At 39.7% G+C, this 18,991-nt stretch overlaps 1 protein-coding gene across 7 annotated transcripts in view; it reads right to left on the minus strand.

The window, feature by feature from the left end:
* Positions 1-18,991, minus strand: part of LOC117421054 (zinc finger protein 462-like) — a 53,988-nt gene that overhangs the window by 11,908 nt on the left and 23,089 nt on the right. For 4 of the 7 annotated variants that reach the window (XM_058993847.1, XM_058993843.1, XM_058993841.1 and 1 more), the window contains 7 exons: positions 12,525-17,956; positions 10,978-11,115; positions 8,533-8,873; positions 7,226-7,344; positions 5,755-5,949; positions 1,976-2,231; positions 732-868 (listed from right to left, as the gene is read on the minus strand). In XM_058993847.1, coding sequence (XP_058849830.1) covers positions 732-868; positions 1,976-2,231; positions 5,755-5,949; positions 7,226-7,344; positions 8,533-8,873; positions 10,978-11,115; positions 12,525-17,956 — 6,618 coding nt within the window. The remainder of the gene's footprint in view (positions 1-731; positions 869-1,975; positions 2,232-5,754; positions 5,950-7,225; positions 7,345-8,532; positions 8,874-10,977; positions 11,116-12,524; positions 17,957-18,991) is intronic. The other 3 variants (XM_058993852.1, XM_058993849.1, XM_058993856.1) reach the window with 3 other exon arrangements.

Consider the following 18,991-nt stretch of genomic DNA (forward strand, 5'->3'; position numbering starts at 1 on the left):
CAGTGCATAAGCAATTGATTGGCACAAACTGTTGATGTTTCACAAGTCTTTAAGACTCTAGAGGTCATTCTGGATAACAGACTCTGCAGAAGATTTCCACCTCCAATTCCCGGATCTTTGAGAAACAGTCATATGTATCAGATCTCCAATTAGTGCCTCCATTCTTAGTATAATAGAAAATCGAATTTACACACACACACATTGGCATTAACAGCTTCCCGTTTATCCTCACAAACATTAATCCTGCCATGGAGAGTTGTTCATTTAATTTATTGACCTCTCTATTTGAGACTGCCTGCAAAAGTGTCCTGGTTTCAATGTGAAAAAAATGTCGAATAAGGGTTGAGACAACCAAACTCTCTTCATTTTGTCAGGCCTCCAGAAGTTAAAGGCTTACGTAATTAACTCCCTTCTCCACCTAGGTACCTGTTTGCAGTGGTGCAATTAGGTTAGCTTCATGGTAAGAAAATAAACCAGCAAATACAGTAGCAAAAATCAGGTATAGAATGTTCCATTCCAATTTTCACCTTGTTACCTACTATTGGAATTTCACTATCTTTGACTCATAAGATGGGCAAGCAATGGTAAAAAAGGAAAGTCCACATATAGTACAGTAACTGCATCATCTCTCCTGGTCTGGAGGCTGCTATAAATTAACAATGGTGGCAGTATGATTACATTTTTTGCCCTCCAGCCCTTGCTTCATCAAGTTTTTGCCTTGAATGACTTACCCCTGTGCAGGACAATATGGTCAATCATATTGCTCTTGTATTTGGTGTGGTAGAGACAGAGTGGGCAGTGCAGGTCTTTGGGGCCCTCCTCAGGGGTGGCTGTGTGGCCCGCTTCCACATGCATTGTGAATGCAGACCTGAGCGAGACAAACACAAGACAGTTTACAACATGGAGAGGTCATCTTCACCCTGCCTCTACATGACTGAAGACCATTACCCAGTAATGCATAGAGGAGCCTATGCCAAATCAACCAGATTGCAAGAACATCTCCACCTGAACACTTCTCTACTAAGGGTAGAACGACTACTTTTTAGTCAAGGTAAAACTAGTCGACAAGTCTCCACTTTAAAAAATGTTTGTGCACTATATTTCAAACTTGCTTGGATTTTTTATAATTATTTATTAATGTTCTAAAATGTTATTTATATGTAAGTGATGCACCACAAATGCACTTCCATTCATCTGAAACCACACACAATTATTTTCTGCTTAATTTCATACAGCTGAATACAATTAAATATTGATTTTGTGAGGTCGCTACTAGTATACATATGAAACACACAAAAACATTACAACTGTCGCTGCTGTTTCTTTGAAACTGAAGTGTGCGATTAGTCGACTACCAGTTTCTAGCCAGAGAGTTAACTAGTCGGCTATTCTGTGCAACCCCTAATCATTACTATGGCCAACCAAAGACATTTGACATTTGTTTTTACTACTTGGAAAAACATTCAACTCCTTGATGCTTGGAATATATTCAGAGAAATGAATGGCCATTGTATCGAAAAGCATTGTACTCAGTGTTTCAGAGATATGTCTCTGCTGTATTACAATGCTACACAATTCGAATATCCAAACATGAATTTTAATTTTGAAAGAATATTCAAAGACAACAAATCCATGTTTGCCTAAACATGATTTGTTACATACGGTTATTTGTTGCCAATATATTTAAATTTCCAAGACACACTGAAAAACTGAAAAAAGGGCAAATTGCAAAGTACAACTGTCTTGAATGTATATTGTCTGTTGGAATCACCAAAACAAAAAGAGAAAATAGTGAAAGATCACTTTTTATATTTTAAATAAATGTGTTTTACAAAAGTATTCAGAATTTTCTGATGAACCCTAGGGGTCCCTGGACCCAAGTTAGAAAAAGTCTGCTTTAACATAGCTACAGAAGAATGTTGCATCTGTTAAATAATAAGAGCTAGAGAGTGTATTTCAAAGCATTATGCCTTACTTGTAACACGTAAAGAAGGAACAGTCTTTACACTTGAACAGCTTCTTCCCACCATGCCTGTCACGGTAGTGGCGACGGAGGCTCTGCATGTAGCCCGAGCTGAAATCGCAAAACTCGCAGGTGAGGAGACCTTCTGGTTTGACTTCGGTTACAGCGCTAGGCCGAGGCGTGGGGCTGGCACTGCTGTTATTGCGGACGGCTTGCTGGTAATGACTCAGTTGCTGCTGTACATCCGGAGGTTCAGAGTAGGAACAGTCTGTATGAGAGTGAAGAAAAAAGAAAATAAGGTATATCAGCAGCAAACATATCCTCCGTCCAATATATAAATAAAACACAGGTGTTACCACGACCTACATCCACAATATGTACTGTAGAATCCTCTTAAAACAAAGTCCAAAACGACTACCTTTGTAATTCATTTCTATGTCCAACATACAAAAGGTACAAATGAGCACAATCTATAAAGAAGAAATCAATGAAATTTTAGACCTTAAATGAAAAAAAAAGAATATAACATGTGTCAGTCAAGGGGTTAAGAATACTATAACATTTTATTTACATTTTCTTCCTAACCAGTACACATTTGTTATTGTTAAAACTGGAAAGAAAAAGTCTTCCAAATATTGACACAACTATTAAATCAACTTGTACATATGAAATCACACCCCCATGTGAAACCCATTAGCAGCAACTACACTTATACTGTAATGTTGTGTGAGTGTAGGTCTCACACTCAGAATGTCAATGACGAAGAATTTGAAATGTTTAAATCGAAACACAATATACATAAACAGATTAAATACATTGAAATCAGCTTTGTCTGGTTTTTACTTACATTTAATTATGTATAATAAGGGTTCAGTGGCAACGTCTCTTGCACTCTTTGTGTTACAGACCCGACAGCAAACAGTGTGTGAGACATACACTCTCAACTTGATTAGGGGGAGCCACCGAACACTTATGAACATACATCAAAGCACCAAGAAACATGGAACCAACTGTCAAAATACCTGGAGTATTATAATGTCTGGAACACCTAGAAAAGCACACAACCTCATTATGTTAAACTGTATTATGTTTTCAAGGTTTAGGTTATGTTTTCCTCCGAGGGGGTTGTCTGACAATTCTACACATCTTGTATGTCTTGTAAGACCTTTGCAATCTGAGTGAAAGTTGTGTGCAACTATTTAGGAGCAATCATGAAAAAGCATATGGGGCTCTATGTACCTATCAATAGAGTCTGAAATGACAACTTTTACCAAGAACCACCACTGGAAAGTACAACTCTTGAGTGGGACACATTGGGACAAGCAAAAGACCTGCTACAGTCCCTTCTAGCATAGAAACCTTCAACACTGAACAAGGCACATCTATTTCAACACAAACAATGGAACACAATGCACCGTGGGCTTCAGTAGCAGGTCACTGATGATTTGGTCAGCCAGTGTATCATTTCAGTGGACACTGTAAAGATTGTCGAGATATTCAGGGATTGGATGTATGGGATTTCACAGATTAGGAGTGGTGTATACTTTAGAAAAGAAGAATGCTGCCTTTAATACTGCCTTGTATAAGACTACACTGCGATCTGATTCAAGCATTCAACATTCTAAAAGATATTGACAATGTCGACCTAGGGGACTTTTTCAACCTGAAAAAAGAAACAACGACCAGGGGTCACAAATGGAGATTAGATAAAGGTGCATTCAGAACAGAAAACAGGAGGGTCTTTTTTTACACAGAGAATTGTGGGAGTCTGGAACCAGCTCCTCATAAATGTTGCAGAAGCAGACATCCTGGGATCCTTCAAGAAGCTGCTTGATGAGATTCTGGGATCAATAAGCTACTAACAACCAAAACGAGCAAGATGGGCCGAATGGCCACCTCTTGTTTGTAACTTTTCTTATGTTCTTATGTTCTAATGCTGTCCCTCAAAGGACTGCACCAGGACTACTATGCAAATTAGACTTCAATACAAGGGAAATGTGCATCAGTATGCAGGTAGGGTAACAGATAATCAAAAAGACAGATAATGCATCTATTGAAAAGAAACAAGACTTATTAATGGGAAGCAGAGAAATGTCGTGCAAGTAACATTCCACTTATCTCTAAAGCGCTTGATCCTTGAATAAATCCACTTGTTAGCTTTCATTCTTCATGAAAAAGGAATGCCAAGAGGGTTTTTTTTAATAAGGTGTGCCATGCAATGTTTTATCAGCATAACTAGAAACTCCAGGGCTCTTTGCTACAGCAAAGCAGCAATACCAATCCCTTGCAAGGGTTGGGACAAAATATCTACGATATGGAGGACAAACCTATGCAAACAGGCTTTCCTTCTCAAGACAGATTACTTTGAATCACTGACATGTATTCAGTAATATGAAATCTGCAGCTCTCTATTACAAATAAGTTTTAGTCACCATGGGCAAGAGGCAGATCTGACATTTTCATCAGGGGCTCAAAGTATATGCTTGGTTTGCAGGTGCATGACTGGACTCATTCCAAAGGTATAACTTTATGGGTTATTGGTTTATTTGTACCATAAGGCCTACACTACAGTCTTTATAGGACACAAGTAACATAGTGAGTGAGATAGGGGAGAAACACCCAAGTTGAAAAAGAGAGAAATGTATTTGCATGTACTTACATGATAGCGTAATTCTGTGACAAATCACCCTACCACTTCAATATTTACACTTTGTGGGTTGTTCCACGCAAGAAACACACAAAATTTAGGTTTTCAGCCTGACCTGGTGAAGAGGTCAAAAATGGACAGGTGAAAAAATATGGTTCCTGAGCAACCCTCTGACCTTTAAATCAACCTTTACTCAAAAACAATTTCTTGAGTCTTGTGTTAGGTTGCATTGTATTGGACAGTAGGATTTCAAAACAAACATGTATGAACTTTGAAAATGTATGAACTTTGACCTTAGGGTGAAACCCCAGAAAAAACTAAAACCATATGCAAAGTTTGTTGTGTGAAGATAAAAAAATGAAATAAAACCTAACCTACCCATTCTATTTCAAAGAGATCTCAATCATAGCTATGTCCAGCTGTACCTAGGTAGAACAAAAGTCCAGCAGAATTTGGTAACATCAATGACTTGTTTCCTAATTCATGACAATTGGAAAAACAGTTTGTGTGTGCAGTACAGTGTGCCCTTTCCCCATGCACTTTTCAGGTGACTAAGATATTTTGAATAATGCAATGAAATGCACTTTTGTATGTAGAAATCCTTTGGTATGGACATTGGCAAACACCAGGCAGAATATTTCCTCTGTCATTGTTTTACCCTTTGAGTTTTCATACATAATTATCATAAATCTGAAATGATGTTGCCAGCTATTTGACACCTGACAGACTGACACACAGGGACATTCACACATAATTCATACACTGTTGTGCTTCCAGGTGCAGGTAGTGCAATTGCTTTGATAGCAACCAATAGTACTGACAGCATCCAACATACACAGTAGTAGAATTCATTTTAAGAAAGAAAATCCCAAAGAATATAAAAAAAAAACAATTAAAAAACCTTCAGGGATGCTTGTTTTCAGACGGTTCGTTTTAGCAAAAGAGATCAACTTATTGCAATGGCTTAGATGACATTTTAAAGCAGGATATGGACTCTCTACTAAAAAAACAAAGCGTGTCTCGATTTCATTGCTCCTGTATAATACGTATAGGTCTTTTGTGTTGGCATAATAAGCCTCTTGGAAAATGCCTGAACAAGAGAGTACCAAATGAATGTAGGTGGCAACGAAATAAAACTACTTGCCATCAGATTCGTTGATTTCTAATGTTTGCCCAGTCGCCTGGAGTGGTTTCTGGGCTCTGAAAGCAGACTGGTTGGCGGCACGCATCTTGGTCAGAGTGAGGGCTTCCCCATGGTCCTTCTGAGAGTGTTCCTTGAGCTGGCTGATCGTCATGGAGGAGAAGGAGCATGAGGAACACTTGTAAGTGTGCTCACCTGCTTAACAAGAACAACAGAGACGGTGCTATTTCTTTACTTATTAACAGGGGCACGTGAGTGTTGGCAGCTGGTATTATAATACAGCACTCAGAATTTGAAACACCTGCTCATCCATAGCACACCATGAGCAGCCATACTAAAAATAAAAATAAAAGCTGAATGAAAAATATTTAGACTGCACTTCGACCAGTCTTTTGGTAGAAATGTTTGTCACTGAACAAGGTCACTTTCAGTATTTTTAGTATGGCAGCTCATGGTGGGCAGGTGTTTCAAATTCTTTTGTGTAACGCTTGCATGTGGCAGTGTGCAACATCATCCAGGAAACAACACTTGTACTGTGTCACCTTGGAGAAAAGGAGTTACAGCTAAGATAGGTGTGTTGTAAATCAGTAAGTAAAGTACTATGGCATCCTCAGCGGGTATACTGATAAGGATTCTAGACTTCCATCAAAACACTTTTGAAGTAGGGAAGAAAAAAAAAAAAGAAAAAAAAAATCAGCAAAATAGTTTTCAGTGAGAGACCTCTCTGTCAACACCTATTTTGCATGCAAGCTTTGGAAAAATTGACCATGACCACGTGATCTTAGCTGAAAGCCAGAACATGCTGCACCTAATGAACATTTTTTTTTTTTTTTTTTAAGTATTTATGGACATTAAACTGTTTGAACCTGTACAAAATCACAGACAAAAAGGACTTCTGCTATAAAGATAAAGGGCAGTACTCTGAGCCGATATGAGTTACGCCTTGGGGAGAAGTGTAGAAATCTTCTGCCTTGATTGAAAGATGGAAGGTGGAACCTTCCAGGTCTATTATGATCAGTCAGTCTGACCATCTTGAAACGGTCGGACTTGATGTTTTGTGCTGCTTCCTTCTTTCAACGGACAGACCTTGACGTTTCCTTTGATCTTGCTTTGGTCATTCCCTTCCCTGGGTATGACCAGAAGAAAAATGGACACCTGTTCTTCTTTCTTTATTCTTTTAAAATAAGGAGCTTCTCCTTAGTAAGGCTTTTTTTCCTAACTCATCTGAGCTGGAAACAAGACCTGGAGTTCATTCCAGAATGCTAAGAAATATAATGTAGATAAAAAAGGTCCCAGAACATCAAATGACCCCAATCCATCAACCATCTCAGAACCTCTCTCATCAACGACCGCTACTAATATTTGCTCAAACGTAATTCTGTGCTCTATTATAAGAAATATTCAAATGTTTTCAAAGAACAGGGCTGGAAATGTGTTTATTATTCTGGAAATCGGCAGCTGTGAAGTCTCTTACCTGCATGAACTTTATGGAAGTGGCTCTTCAGGCGACCCATATAGGCAGATTTGAATGAGCAAAGTTTGCAGCGAAACGGCTTGTGCTGAGCGTGGTGAGACTGAACATGACGATCCAAGCTAAAGAACAACAGAACGGAGACGATACATCAGGAACAGGTAAAGACTAGAAGACAAAGATGCGATTTAAAGTTTTAAGAGAAGAAACTATACTGTTTTCAAGTGGTCTGTATGCTGATGTCTCATTGAGGTCTGATAAGTGTTTTTGAGCACTTGCTTCTAAAACCTCAGGAAGTTCTGCCTTCCTATGAGAGTGGTGAATATTACATAAAAAAAAGAGAAACCATGCAGCACTGCCACCACAGGAACCCCTAGAAAGTGGTTTCTTTAGACAGAGACCCAGCTTTTGTATTTGAAGTATAACATTTCTTAAATTGTGAGAACATGTAATATATGTAAAACATCTATAAAGATGTTGATTTATATTACTGGTCAAAAACAACAGTGTGATCCACCATATAAACTGCAACAGAGATTTTGCAAAGCACCACTTGTCAAGGCTATAGCACCAATGATATGCTGTCTGAAGTCTGTTTATAAAGAGTCTTAGTTTACTTCCTTTACAGATCTCTATAGTTCTGATACAGACATACTGAGTTAATGAATGCTAACCCTAATTGTTTTTGATTTCAATCAGTTAACTTCTTTTTAAAACAGTATTGCTATATTCTGTACATTGAATTCCAGTAGCTACAAAAGTATAACAAAATCTTGCATGAGGTTGCATATTAAGAGGTTTTAAATCTTTATTTGCATTTCCTAAAGCACTTTTAAAGATGTTGTACTTAAATTTGTAAGTGGTCACTTTTGGCGTTACAAATTATAGTGGTATTTTTTTTGAACTGGCATTATTATAAAAATGATATAAAACTGATATAAAAATGGCATCTAGAAATGTTAGTCTGTATAAAAAATAATAAATAAATAAATAGAAAAGGACTTGTAACCAGAAGGTCCCCGGTTCAAATCCTGGCTCAGCCACTGACTCATTGTATGACCCTGAGTAAGTCACTTGTGCTCCGTCTTTCAGGTGAGACGTAATTGTAAGTGACTCTGCAGCTGATGCATAGTTCACACACCCGAGTCTCTGTAAGTCGCCTTGGATAAAGGTGTCTGCTAAATAAACAAATAATAATAATAAATAAATAAATAAATAAATAAATAAATAAATAAATAAATAAATAAATAATTTTGGCTTTGAGCCTCATGTCAATACCCCATCCCTGTCCTGTCAGTGTTAGTCCTTACTTGTGCCTGAAAGCTGACACAAATTGGCAGTATTGACAGCTGTATTTGTCCTCTCGGGTGAACATGGCGAGTGCAGAGTGGCTCCTCTCGTGGGAGCGCAGGCCTTGCATGGACATGAAGACACGATCACACTGTGTGCAGGCATGCCCGCCAGCGGGCCTCTCCTGAGGCTCAGTGGCTTCTTCAGCCTCCATTTGAACCATTTCCACATTTTCCTTCTGCACAGCAACAGGGGCTTCTGTAGAACCTGCCAGGACTTCCTCTGCAGGCCCTGCCTCTGCTGGACTCTCATTGGCCACTGCTTCCTCTGCAGGAGTGATAGGGGCTTCACTCACTTCCTGCTAATATAAAGGAATGAAACCTTTAGTCAGCACATTCAGTAACTGAAAACAATTAATAGTCAGATCCACTTATCTTGTTTAAAAAATAATGTACTATTCAAATGCTTTACTATTTACCCTAGATAATTACTGTATTGTATACTTGAAGTATTCAGTATTTAAACCACAAGACATGTACTACATGGGTTCAAAAGATTTATTTTTGTATAGATTCTACTCAAGAAGTACAATCGTGGAGGCATAAATACTACCTTTACAGAAAGACTATAGCATTTACCCAGAAGAATCTCCATGTATTTATCTTTAACATGGCAAATCCTAGCACTACAAAAAAAGATCACCAGCCCCTAAAGACCACTTTCAAAATGATCCCTTGAGTGGTTTCTAGAAGCAGGTTTTACTGCCAATTATTCCAATTAGTTGGTTGCAATGTTTGCAGCAGTGTGAGAGATTACACTCAGCAAGCAAGCCAAGATGACTGCTCTCCAGGCCAACTAACCAATCTAGCTATTGCAGAACCTGCTATTCTGTAACAGTATTTAAAACAAAGCTAATTAAGATGTAAAGAAACTTGTTTGAAAAGTATACTTTTTAATTGTAATGGTCTCTAATTCACCACAATGTGGCATACACAGCAAAAGGAGTTTTTAACACAAGATTCTTATTTTTTGAGTTTGCATGACATGTCAGAAAAAGACAAATACGGCTGATGCTTTTCTTGTTCTAGAGGGCCCAATTTAGAGCAGCAACGAAGGGTACATTTTGACCTTTGAAGGTTCGGAACACATTACTGAAGGATGGTTCGAACCTTAGATGGTGCTAATTTGCATAATTTACTGGTGATGTCACCATAGCTACTAGTTTATATTTTACTGAAAATCCTGTTATTTTACAGGTAATCCATATAAATGAAAGAAAACATTCACATGTATTTAAAAATATGTTATACAGAACAATAATCATGTTTTTATAATTTAAATAAAAATACACATTGTTTTATTTATACGTAATTGATGCTGCTTGTGATATATACAGTAAGCTTGCATTGCAGCAGCACCAACTGCAGCGGACTTGGGCAAAACAAAGCTTTATTTAACAGTCACCGTTCCAAGCAGGTTATCGGTCACAGTCACATTTTTACTACTAATAAAACTATTTATAATACTACTACTACTAATAATAATAATATGAACTTATGCTTGTCAAGTGACCCCAGAGATTGGTTATGCTTCCATGATACGAGTCGCTTGCACAGTTTGCATTCAACTTTTTTTTTGGGGGTCGTCTGGGCATTTAACAAAAAAAAATCCTAAACAGCAGAGGGGTTTCGAGACATTTCTTTCAACACAGCTTACGCTACAACGCTTTGCTGTCGAGATGGCGAATTTAGAAATTAGTTATAAAGATATATATAAAGGTTTGTCTCTGAATAACACAAGCTGGAGGGGGGAGGGGCGGACGGTGCTCAGTTTTCAAAATTAAAATGATTAGTGTTGGTGTATATTTTGTATGTTTCAAACATATTCTACCATATCACTTCTCTTACAATGTCTTGTACACTAGGTATTCAGTACATATTTTACTGAAGCAATACAACCACTACAGGTACCGCCCCAGTGCTTTGGATACTATACCCTGCTCCATACATGGCATCGGCACCATATAGAGTTGCTACGTATAACGATTTGGTACAATGGTAGTGGATTTTAATACAGTAACTTTTGTTTACGCAACATTATACAAATCAAAAGATTACATTTTGCATGAGTGACATTTAATGTGTGATTTATAGTTTTCACACATTGTCAAATGATTTCTGTTAACAGAAAAAAAAAAAACATACAGTGCGCGAATGCAACTTGACGAACCTTCGAAGATTTAAAACTACCTTTGAATTCCTGGCTAGTGAACAAACCTTCAAACCTTCTAACACTGCCCTAGTCCAATTACAGTCAGAAAGATAAGAATTATCAAGCTCTGATTAAGAGAGACAATAATATATCTTGTTTTATTTATCATTTATTTGTGATTTAACAAGAAGCAGAGAACAACTAGACTACCAAAACTAATAGCAATGTGGTCTAAATGAAGGATATCAGCTGACCTTTACATGCCCAGCTTTGACTTCTCCATACTGGACATGCTTTCGGAGGTGGTTGCAAATTGCTCTCAGGGTGGGATGAACCTCAATACAGAAGTTGCATCTGTAGCCAATGGGGGAGTTATTGGCTTGGTTGTCAGGCTGCAAGACAAAGCAACAATCATCCTGTATCATCAATGAAAACAAAAGTATTTAAAAAAAAAGAAAAGATTGGAGCCAAAACCAATGATAAATCAGCAACATCAGCAACACTGTAATTACTGTCCAATGGAATATTAATGACATGCTTTAAACTGTGTAAATAGTGACAACTATTCAGGGGAGTGCAATTCATATCGCCCGACACCCCGGACAACAAGGTTTGTGTGAGGAACAACAAGGTTTGTCGTTATACTTTGCCCATCGGACAAGTAGTTTTTATTTATTTATTTTTCCTATGTTCGTTCTGTTGCTAGAAAGACACTCTGGGTCTCCACATAAACATTTTAAAAAGTGCTTACATCCCACTCCTATCACTTTCTTAATATATGAACCTGAGATTTAAATGCAGCAATCTAGTAAAGATTAGTAAAAAAAACACACCATAGTCGCTAAGGTATTAGCAGATTAGAAAAAAAAAAAACATAACATTTACTGTTTAGAAGCATTTCAAGACAAACTTTCCCTGGCAAAAAATGTAATTTTTTCTTTCAATTTTAGTGTTACTAACCTAGTTAGCTATTTACCATATTTACATTTTTTTTAGATTTAAATGCTATATATATATATATATATATATAATCTGGGGTTACAAAACTGAAAGAACATCAAGAAAAAAAAAAGTTCCACAAAGCAGCAGTAATAGTTGGTTATTTTGTATCTGTGATGCAACAAACTAAAACAACTGTACATCAGGAGTTAAATTCAGTTGATAGAGAAAGAGTGGAAAAAACAGATAGAAGCTATTTTTATATTTGAATAACTCAAAATATTGCTTATTATAACTGTACTCTTAGAAAGTTACTTAAATTTACTAGCAAATGTGTTCCAAACTGCACCGAAAGGAACATTTCCTTAAAGTATGTTAGAAATTTGTTGAGGTGAGGTGGGGTCACAGGGAAACTTGTATATCTTGAAGAATTTAATGAACCCGTCAAGCTACAAGGCTAGATCCACCCCAGTTAATCACTAATTGATTGATTGTGTTCCCTGTTAAATAAAACTTTTTTTGTATGTGTTTTGTGCGACGGGGAGGGGGCAAGTAGATTTTTAAGAAGGACAAGTACATTTTTCTAGCAAGTTTGTTTTCAAATATTGCACACCCCTGCTATTAAAGGACCTACGGTATTCTAGTTTAAATGTACAATTGTTTTCAAGGATAAAACACCTAACTCATTAGCTTAATTGAAGGTAAGCAAACTCAACATGAAACCCCTAAGTGTGGTGTTTCAGATATTTGGAAATAGTGCATTATTGAGCTGATCTATGAATGAACAGAGGGCTTTAGTCCTCATTCACTGTCATATGTAAAGATTTCTCCTTCTAAGACCTCAAACATGTGAAATACCTACCTTCTCTGGTTTGCTTTCTACTGGTTCCATTCCTTTCTGTCTGCTCTGGAGCTGCTTCCTCCTCTCCTGTCTTTTAGCTCGCTTCTGGAACTCTTCATTGTGATTGGTCAAGTGGGTGCTGAGCTCAGCTATGCTTAAGAGCTTGGCGTCACAGTGGGCACACTGGAAGCTCTGGTTACTGGTGCTCGTGTTGCTGGGGATGGTTGTGAAGTCTCGTTTTAGATCCTTGCTGTGGTGGTCTGTGTAGTGCATGCAGAGTAGTTCAGCTGTGTTGAAGGACAGCTTAAAGCATTTAATGCATTTATAGGGGAGCCACTCAGCGTCCTTCTCTTGGTCCGTCTCTGCCTGCTCGGGAAATGTTTTTTCCTCAACCTCAATTTTTTTTCCTGGTTCCTTGGCGTAGACCACGGTGAAGTAACGTCCCAGTTTGCTGGAGTGTTGCCTCTTCGGGAAGACCCCTGGATGTCGTTTGATGTAATGCGAAACAATGCTTTTTTTACTAAAAGCCTGGAAAGGGCATAGAGAGCATCTTCTCTTCTCAACCGCTATTCTCAGTTCCTCACTCAAGGCCGGGCTTTCGGGTGGTGAAGCCACAGGTACAACTATTTTGCTCGGCCTCTCACCGACGGATTTGGAGGCTGCCAGGCAGTGGGTGTAGTATGCATCGATGTCATGTCGCTTCTGGTAATGCGCAGCCAGCCCTTTGCGGATGGGGTTGGTATAGGAGCACAAAGCACACTTGAAGACATTGTTTTTGCCCTCAGGCTGAGCTCGGACATTGTTGTGCTTGATGCGGTAATGGCGAGCTATGCCCTTTCGGGTGGAGCAGAAGTATTTACAAAGCTGGCATCTGAAGACAGTGTGAGTCTCAGCTTTGTCACCAGCGAACTGGGAAAGAGCTGGAACAAACACACCCACCTCCTGCACCCCCACCACATTTTCTGAACTGTTTTCAGACAGTGGTCCTTCTTTAGCTAGAGCAAAACTTGTTGCTGATGTCTTGAACATCGCAGATGCAGGTTGATTGTGGTACTTTTCATAGTGGATTTTCAGCTTCTCCAAGGTTCCGTGGGTATACGGGCACATCTTGCACCTATAGGCACCATACCCCTGCCTTTGTGATTTACACTTTTCATCTCCTTCGTTTAGCTCTATTACCTCCTCAACATCATCTGCAAAATCTTCAGCGGTGACCTTTACTAGGGGGTGGCGTTTCTGGTAGTGTGTGAGTACACCATGGATGCGGGAGTTCACATATGGACAGTGCCTGCACTTGTAAACAGAACTGGGGTTTATGTCTGTTTCCTGTGCAAAATCAGCCGCTTTAACTTTCATGCCTGGATGCTTTTTGCCATAGTGAGTAAGGAGGCCATGCAAGCTATTGTATTCAGACAAGCAGACAGTACATTGATATGGATTGCTAGACACTGAAGTGCTAGCATAAGAAATCTGGGAGGCCATTTCAGGAGAGCCCACTGAAATTTCCAAAGGCTCTTCATCTTGCTCAGAAGGTTGCCTGTTAAACTGTCTGGCCTCTGGGACTTGGACCTCTGGCTTTGAGGTTTGTGTCTTTTGCTGCTCAGAGGAAATATTGCCTTTGATGATGTCCAATAACACTGATTCATCTCCACTGACAGCCCATGGGTGAACAGCTTGATAGTGATTGGTGATATCCCAGATTGAACAAGCCTCAAAGGCACAATCTCTGCATTGGTAGTGCTTGGTTTCTGGAGTTGCCACCTGCTGGGAAGTTGAAGTCTCTGGACCTGCCCAAAGTTTTGTGGCCATGTAAGTGTAGTCAACATTGTGTTCTGGGTGTCGTCTTTGGTAATGCATAAGCAATCCATTTGGTTCGGAATGAGAATAGATACACCACTCACAGTGATATCCTGCCTCTAGGACACCATCTTGATATGCCCAATGTAAAATGGTCATAGCTGTTGCCTTTACAGTGGGGTGGTCTTTCTTGAGATGCTTCTTCAGAGCATAAACATATGGAGATATATAGGGGCAGTGCCTGCATTTCAATGACCTTAAGAGCTTGCTTTTCTCATTTTCCGAACTGGTGGCTGGGGCCGACACACTCCCAGACTGGCTCATCTGAGCACGCTCACGCTGGCTGCGGACCACTGCTGTATGTCTGCGCACAAGGTCGGCATTTGCTTTCACGTCTCTGTGCTTCTTCTGATAGTGAATCAGCACTCCTTTTACTGTACGGTTCCCATAGTCGCAATGCTGGCAGAAGAACAGCATCTCTCCTTCTCCCTTATTTCCACCAGGTTGATGTTGGGAAAAACTAGACCCTTCTAATCCACTGTTAAACTGCTGCAGAAACTGTTTTGGTGGTGCAATTTGCAGCTCATCCATAAGCTTCAACAGACCGGGGGTAGGAGGAGCATGCTTAATGTATTTTGCTGTGACTTTTATTTCTGGGTGCCTCTTTTGATAATGAACAAGCACACCCACAACTGATCGGTTACTGTACACACAATGTTTGCAGTAGTACATTTCTTCTTTGTTCACATCTATTGAAGGTGTATTAGCTATCTTTGGAGGGGAGGGTGTGCTTACGTCAAAGGCTGGGTTGGAATTTGTTTGGGTATGATCTACAGACACTACACGCATGGTTTTCTGGATCCGGAAATAGGAAGCTTTTTGCTCTGGGTGCTTCTTCTGGTAGTGCACCAAGACGGAGTGCATGTTAGGGCTGGCAAATGAGCAGATATCACAGTCATAGACTACTACATTATTTACTGTGGCGTCTTTTTGAGATTCTGCATCTAGACTAGATTCTGTCTTTGGGATGCTTTTGCTTACAGGACTTGACTGGGATGCACTACGGGGTACTGGTGTGGATGTTCCAAAGCTTTTAGGGCCAGAGTTTAAGATTTCTCGTAAAGTTTGGGACTCGCCAGTCATCTGCTGAGGTTGATCAACCACATAGCTTGAAAAGATCATTGCATTGTTAATCTTCACTGTGGGGTGCATTCTTTGGTAATGTGGCATCAGGCTTCGAACATTTGGGCTGGTGTACAGACAGAAGCGACACCTGTAGATCAGATCAGGCTGGTTGAAGTTTAGGACGTTAATGGCTTCAGGATGATGTTCACCATAGTGCTGATTAAGATCATCAAAAGTTGTATATTCTACATAGCACTCTAGGCAACGGTACACAGCACTATGATCATTTGGATCCAGAATGTACCTGAAACTAAATTTTATGTAAGGGTGCATTCGCTGGTAGTGGGTGCTAACACTGCGGGCAGACTTGTTGCTGTAATCACAGTGTTTGCAGTAAAACAGAGATCCAGAGTCCTCATTATAGTCAAGGGTCTCCTGATAAGCGTCTCTACTATCTTGGTCACCCTCTTCGTGTGGTTCTTTGGACTCTGGAGGAGCACCATAATCATCATCATTATCCTCTTCATCTGACACGGTCAGTTCAATAGGTGGCATATTACTGGAACCATATTTTGATAAATCAGAACCATAAGTGTCATCATTTTGGGAGTCATCTGATTCTCTAACATATATCCGGTGTCTAGGATACCTGTATGGCTGATTTTTCATCAACTGCTCAGCTTCTGTTTCTTCCTTCTCTTCATCCATTTCAATTTCTACTTCATTCTCATCATCCTCTTCCTCATCATCAATATCCTCCAGGTTAATCACGGAGTCCACCTGCTGCTTGTTTTGGCTGATCTTGCTCTGCAGATTGTTGGCAATTTCATCAATTCTGGTTCTTTTTTTGACAGGCGACAGATCTAAAGGCAAGTCATTGATCGACTTCCTGGCATTCTTTGTTACTAAGTGCTTTTTGGAAGAGAAGCCTAGTATTGAGGTCTGAGTTTTCTGCACATACGTTGGAGAACTATATGTCTCTGGCTCTGAGTCCTGTTGCTCATTGGACAGCCCCTCGTAATTCGGCACTTGCAGATTGTCACAGTATGAATGTTTATGTTGCTGATGAACACGAAGACCTTTCAAGGTGGTTGTTGAGAAGTTGCACAAGGAACATCTGTGAGGATTTGCCTGGCTTAGCTCTACCAGTATTCCTGACTTTTTACCATTCACTTTGGAGTTCATGTTTCCTCCGTTCATGGGCTCCACACTTTCATTTAGAGAGTTTAGGCTTTCATTCTGTAAGTTCATGGTCTCCCACTCTGAAGATGTTCCCACATGACATTGCTTGTGAGTGCCCAACTTTAGCGGACTGGTGCAAATGAATGGGCATTCGTCACACTTGTACACAGTGGTCTTGCCAGACAGATGGATGTTCTCTATATGACGAGAGATACTCCGACGATGCATGGTAAGAAAAGAGCAAAAAGGGCACTGAAATCTGTTCATGTATCTTCTAAATGGTATTCCTTTAGTTTCCAACATTTTGTTATCCTCTTCGGACAACAGCTGCTTGCCGGAAACTTCTGATGACAAAGAGTTTGAATGGTTTGGGCCATCCATGTCCCCCAGTTCCTCATCAGAGCTACTTCTGGAATCGTTGAGCATGCTATTGGTTTCCATATCCATACCAGAGTTGGACAAATCAGACATCCCAAAGGATGATCTTTCTGATAAGAGTGAGGCACCAGTACTGGCAGAGGTTTTAGATTTCATCTGTGAATGCTGAAAAGGAGCAAACTTGCTTGCCGGGGCAGGAGGGGACCGTAAAATTGAACTACCCCTGACACTAATGGAAGACCCTTCATTGCCACCTACATTTTTGGGCATGAAGCTCGAGTTGGGAGTGCTCCTATGTGAGGCAGAAGAGTCTGGCTTGGAAGGGCCCACATTAATCCCTTCTTGTTGCTGGCTAAGTGAAGAAATAATCTTCACCATGTTGCGGTGCTTCTTCATCATATGGTCACACCACCGTTCTCTGCGCAGGGTCTGGTAGCCACACCACTCACAAGAGAAGTTTCCCCTAGATTTGGTCAATGGCTTGACCATCGACTCCAGAATGCTGCGCTCAACAACTTCCTCTGGCAAATCGCTGCAGGATTCTTGCCCAGGTATCACTAGAGAGGAGGAGGATTCAGATATGGGTTCAGGAGCAGGCAAGGGTGCTTCTAACAGGTTTGTTTTGTGGTACATCTTTTGATGTTTTAGAATCCTAGCCCGTCGTGGAGACTTGTAGGTACAATACTGGCAGGAGAAAACCTTCCCAAAGCCATCATGCATTAAAACACTGTAGTTAGAATGCTTAGGAGCTGGTGAAACTGGGGCACTCCCGCCACCTAGCAATGGGCCTCCAATATAACCGTGGACCTTACGTGTATGCTCATTGAGAAGGTTTTTCGACCTGAAATAGCGCACACAGAACTTGCACTGGAAAAACTGGCTTACAGACTTCGAAGTATGGTTAACTGGTTGGTTGAACATTTGGTTAGAAGTGGTAAAATGCCTCGAGCTGGACTGATATGGGTGAAGACCTAAAACAAAACGAGAAATATTAGGTGTTAGGTTTTGGTGTCATTAAGAAAATGTTGCAAATCATTTGCTTTTTCTGTCTGTCCAACATCTCTCCATTGGGCATCAATCTATAGTTGATCCAATTACAATTTTAGTTTGCTATTCTTAGGAAAGCAGATCATTCCACACTGTTTAACAAATATGTTGTCTTATACAATGACTGTACAGAACAACAAGCCTTTCTTGGTTCTATATCAACATCAACCGTGTCAGCCAGGTGGCATTGAATGTCAATTTCTTAACACAAAGATTTCAGACAGGGAGTGACAATGTGAAAAGCAAGTGCTCTTAGGAAACATCTTCATTGTTAAACAGACACAATGCATTACATTTCTTCATCAAGGTATGACATTTATGTTACGAGAACAACCGATTGCACCCACATTGCAACTGGAACCACCACAAGGAATGAATACTTTGCAACAGAAACATCTACAGTACATGAATTAAGTGATGCAAACAGCACACTGGTTGAGAGGGGGTTCTTGGGAAGTATAATAATCAACTCAAATGACAAGCATGTAATTAATTTCTAAAATATATATTTTTGCTTCCAGGGAGCAGTGGTTTCAAACATTTGAAATGAGCAAAGACATTGCCACAGATATTATGAAAATCCAGTCTTTCAGATAATATTAAAGAAAATGAATATAGTCTTAGTTCTCACTCCTTTAAGTAGGGACTTCCTTTTATTAAAAGATGGGTTGTCATAACATCAGCATGCCAAGAATATTATCTTCATTGTGGTTTCCTGATTGCAAAAACTGACCTGGTCGTGTCATGTAGACACACTACCTAGATCATGAAAATGCTATAGGAACCAAAAGTCAAGAGTGCAATCTTAATTTTCTTCGAATATTATTCTCAAGTGTTTAACGCTATGGATGCAAGTCACTGAAGCCATCAGTGGAAGTACTTGACAGAAAAAAATAAATGGGAAACTACTGGTACACGTTCACATTCATTTTCAGTTTCATATCCCACATCATATGCAC

Source organism: Acipenser ruthenus, chromosome 2 (assembly GCF_902713425.1).
Source record: "Acipenser ruthenus chromosome 2, fAciRut3.2 maternal haplotype, whole genome shotgun sequence".
Taxonomy (NCBI): Eukaryota; Metazoa; Chordata; class Actinopteri; order Acipenseriformes; family Acipenseridae; genus Acipenser; species Acipenser ruthenus.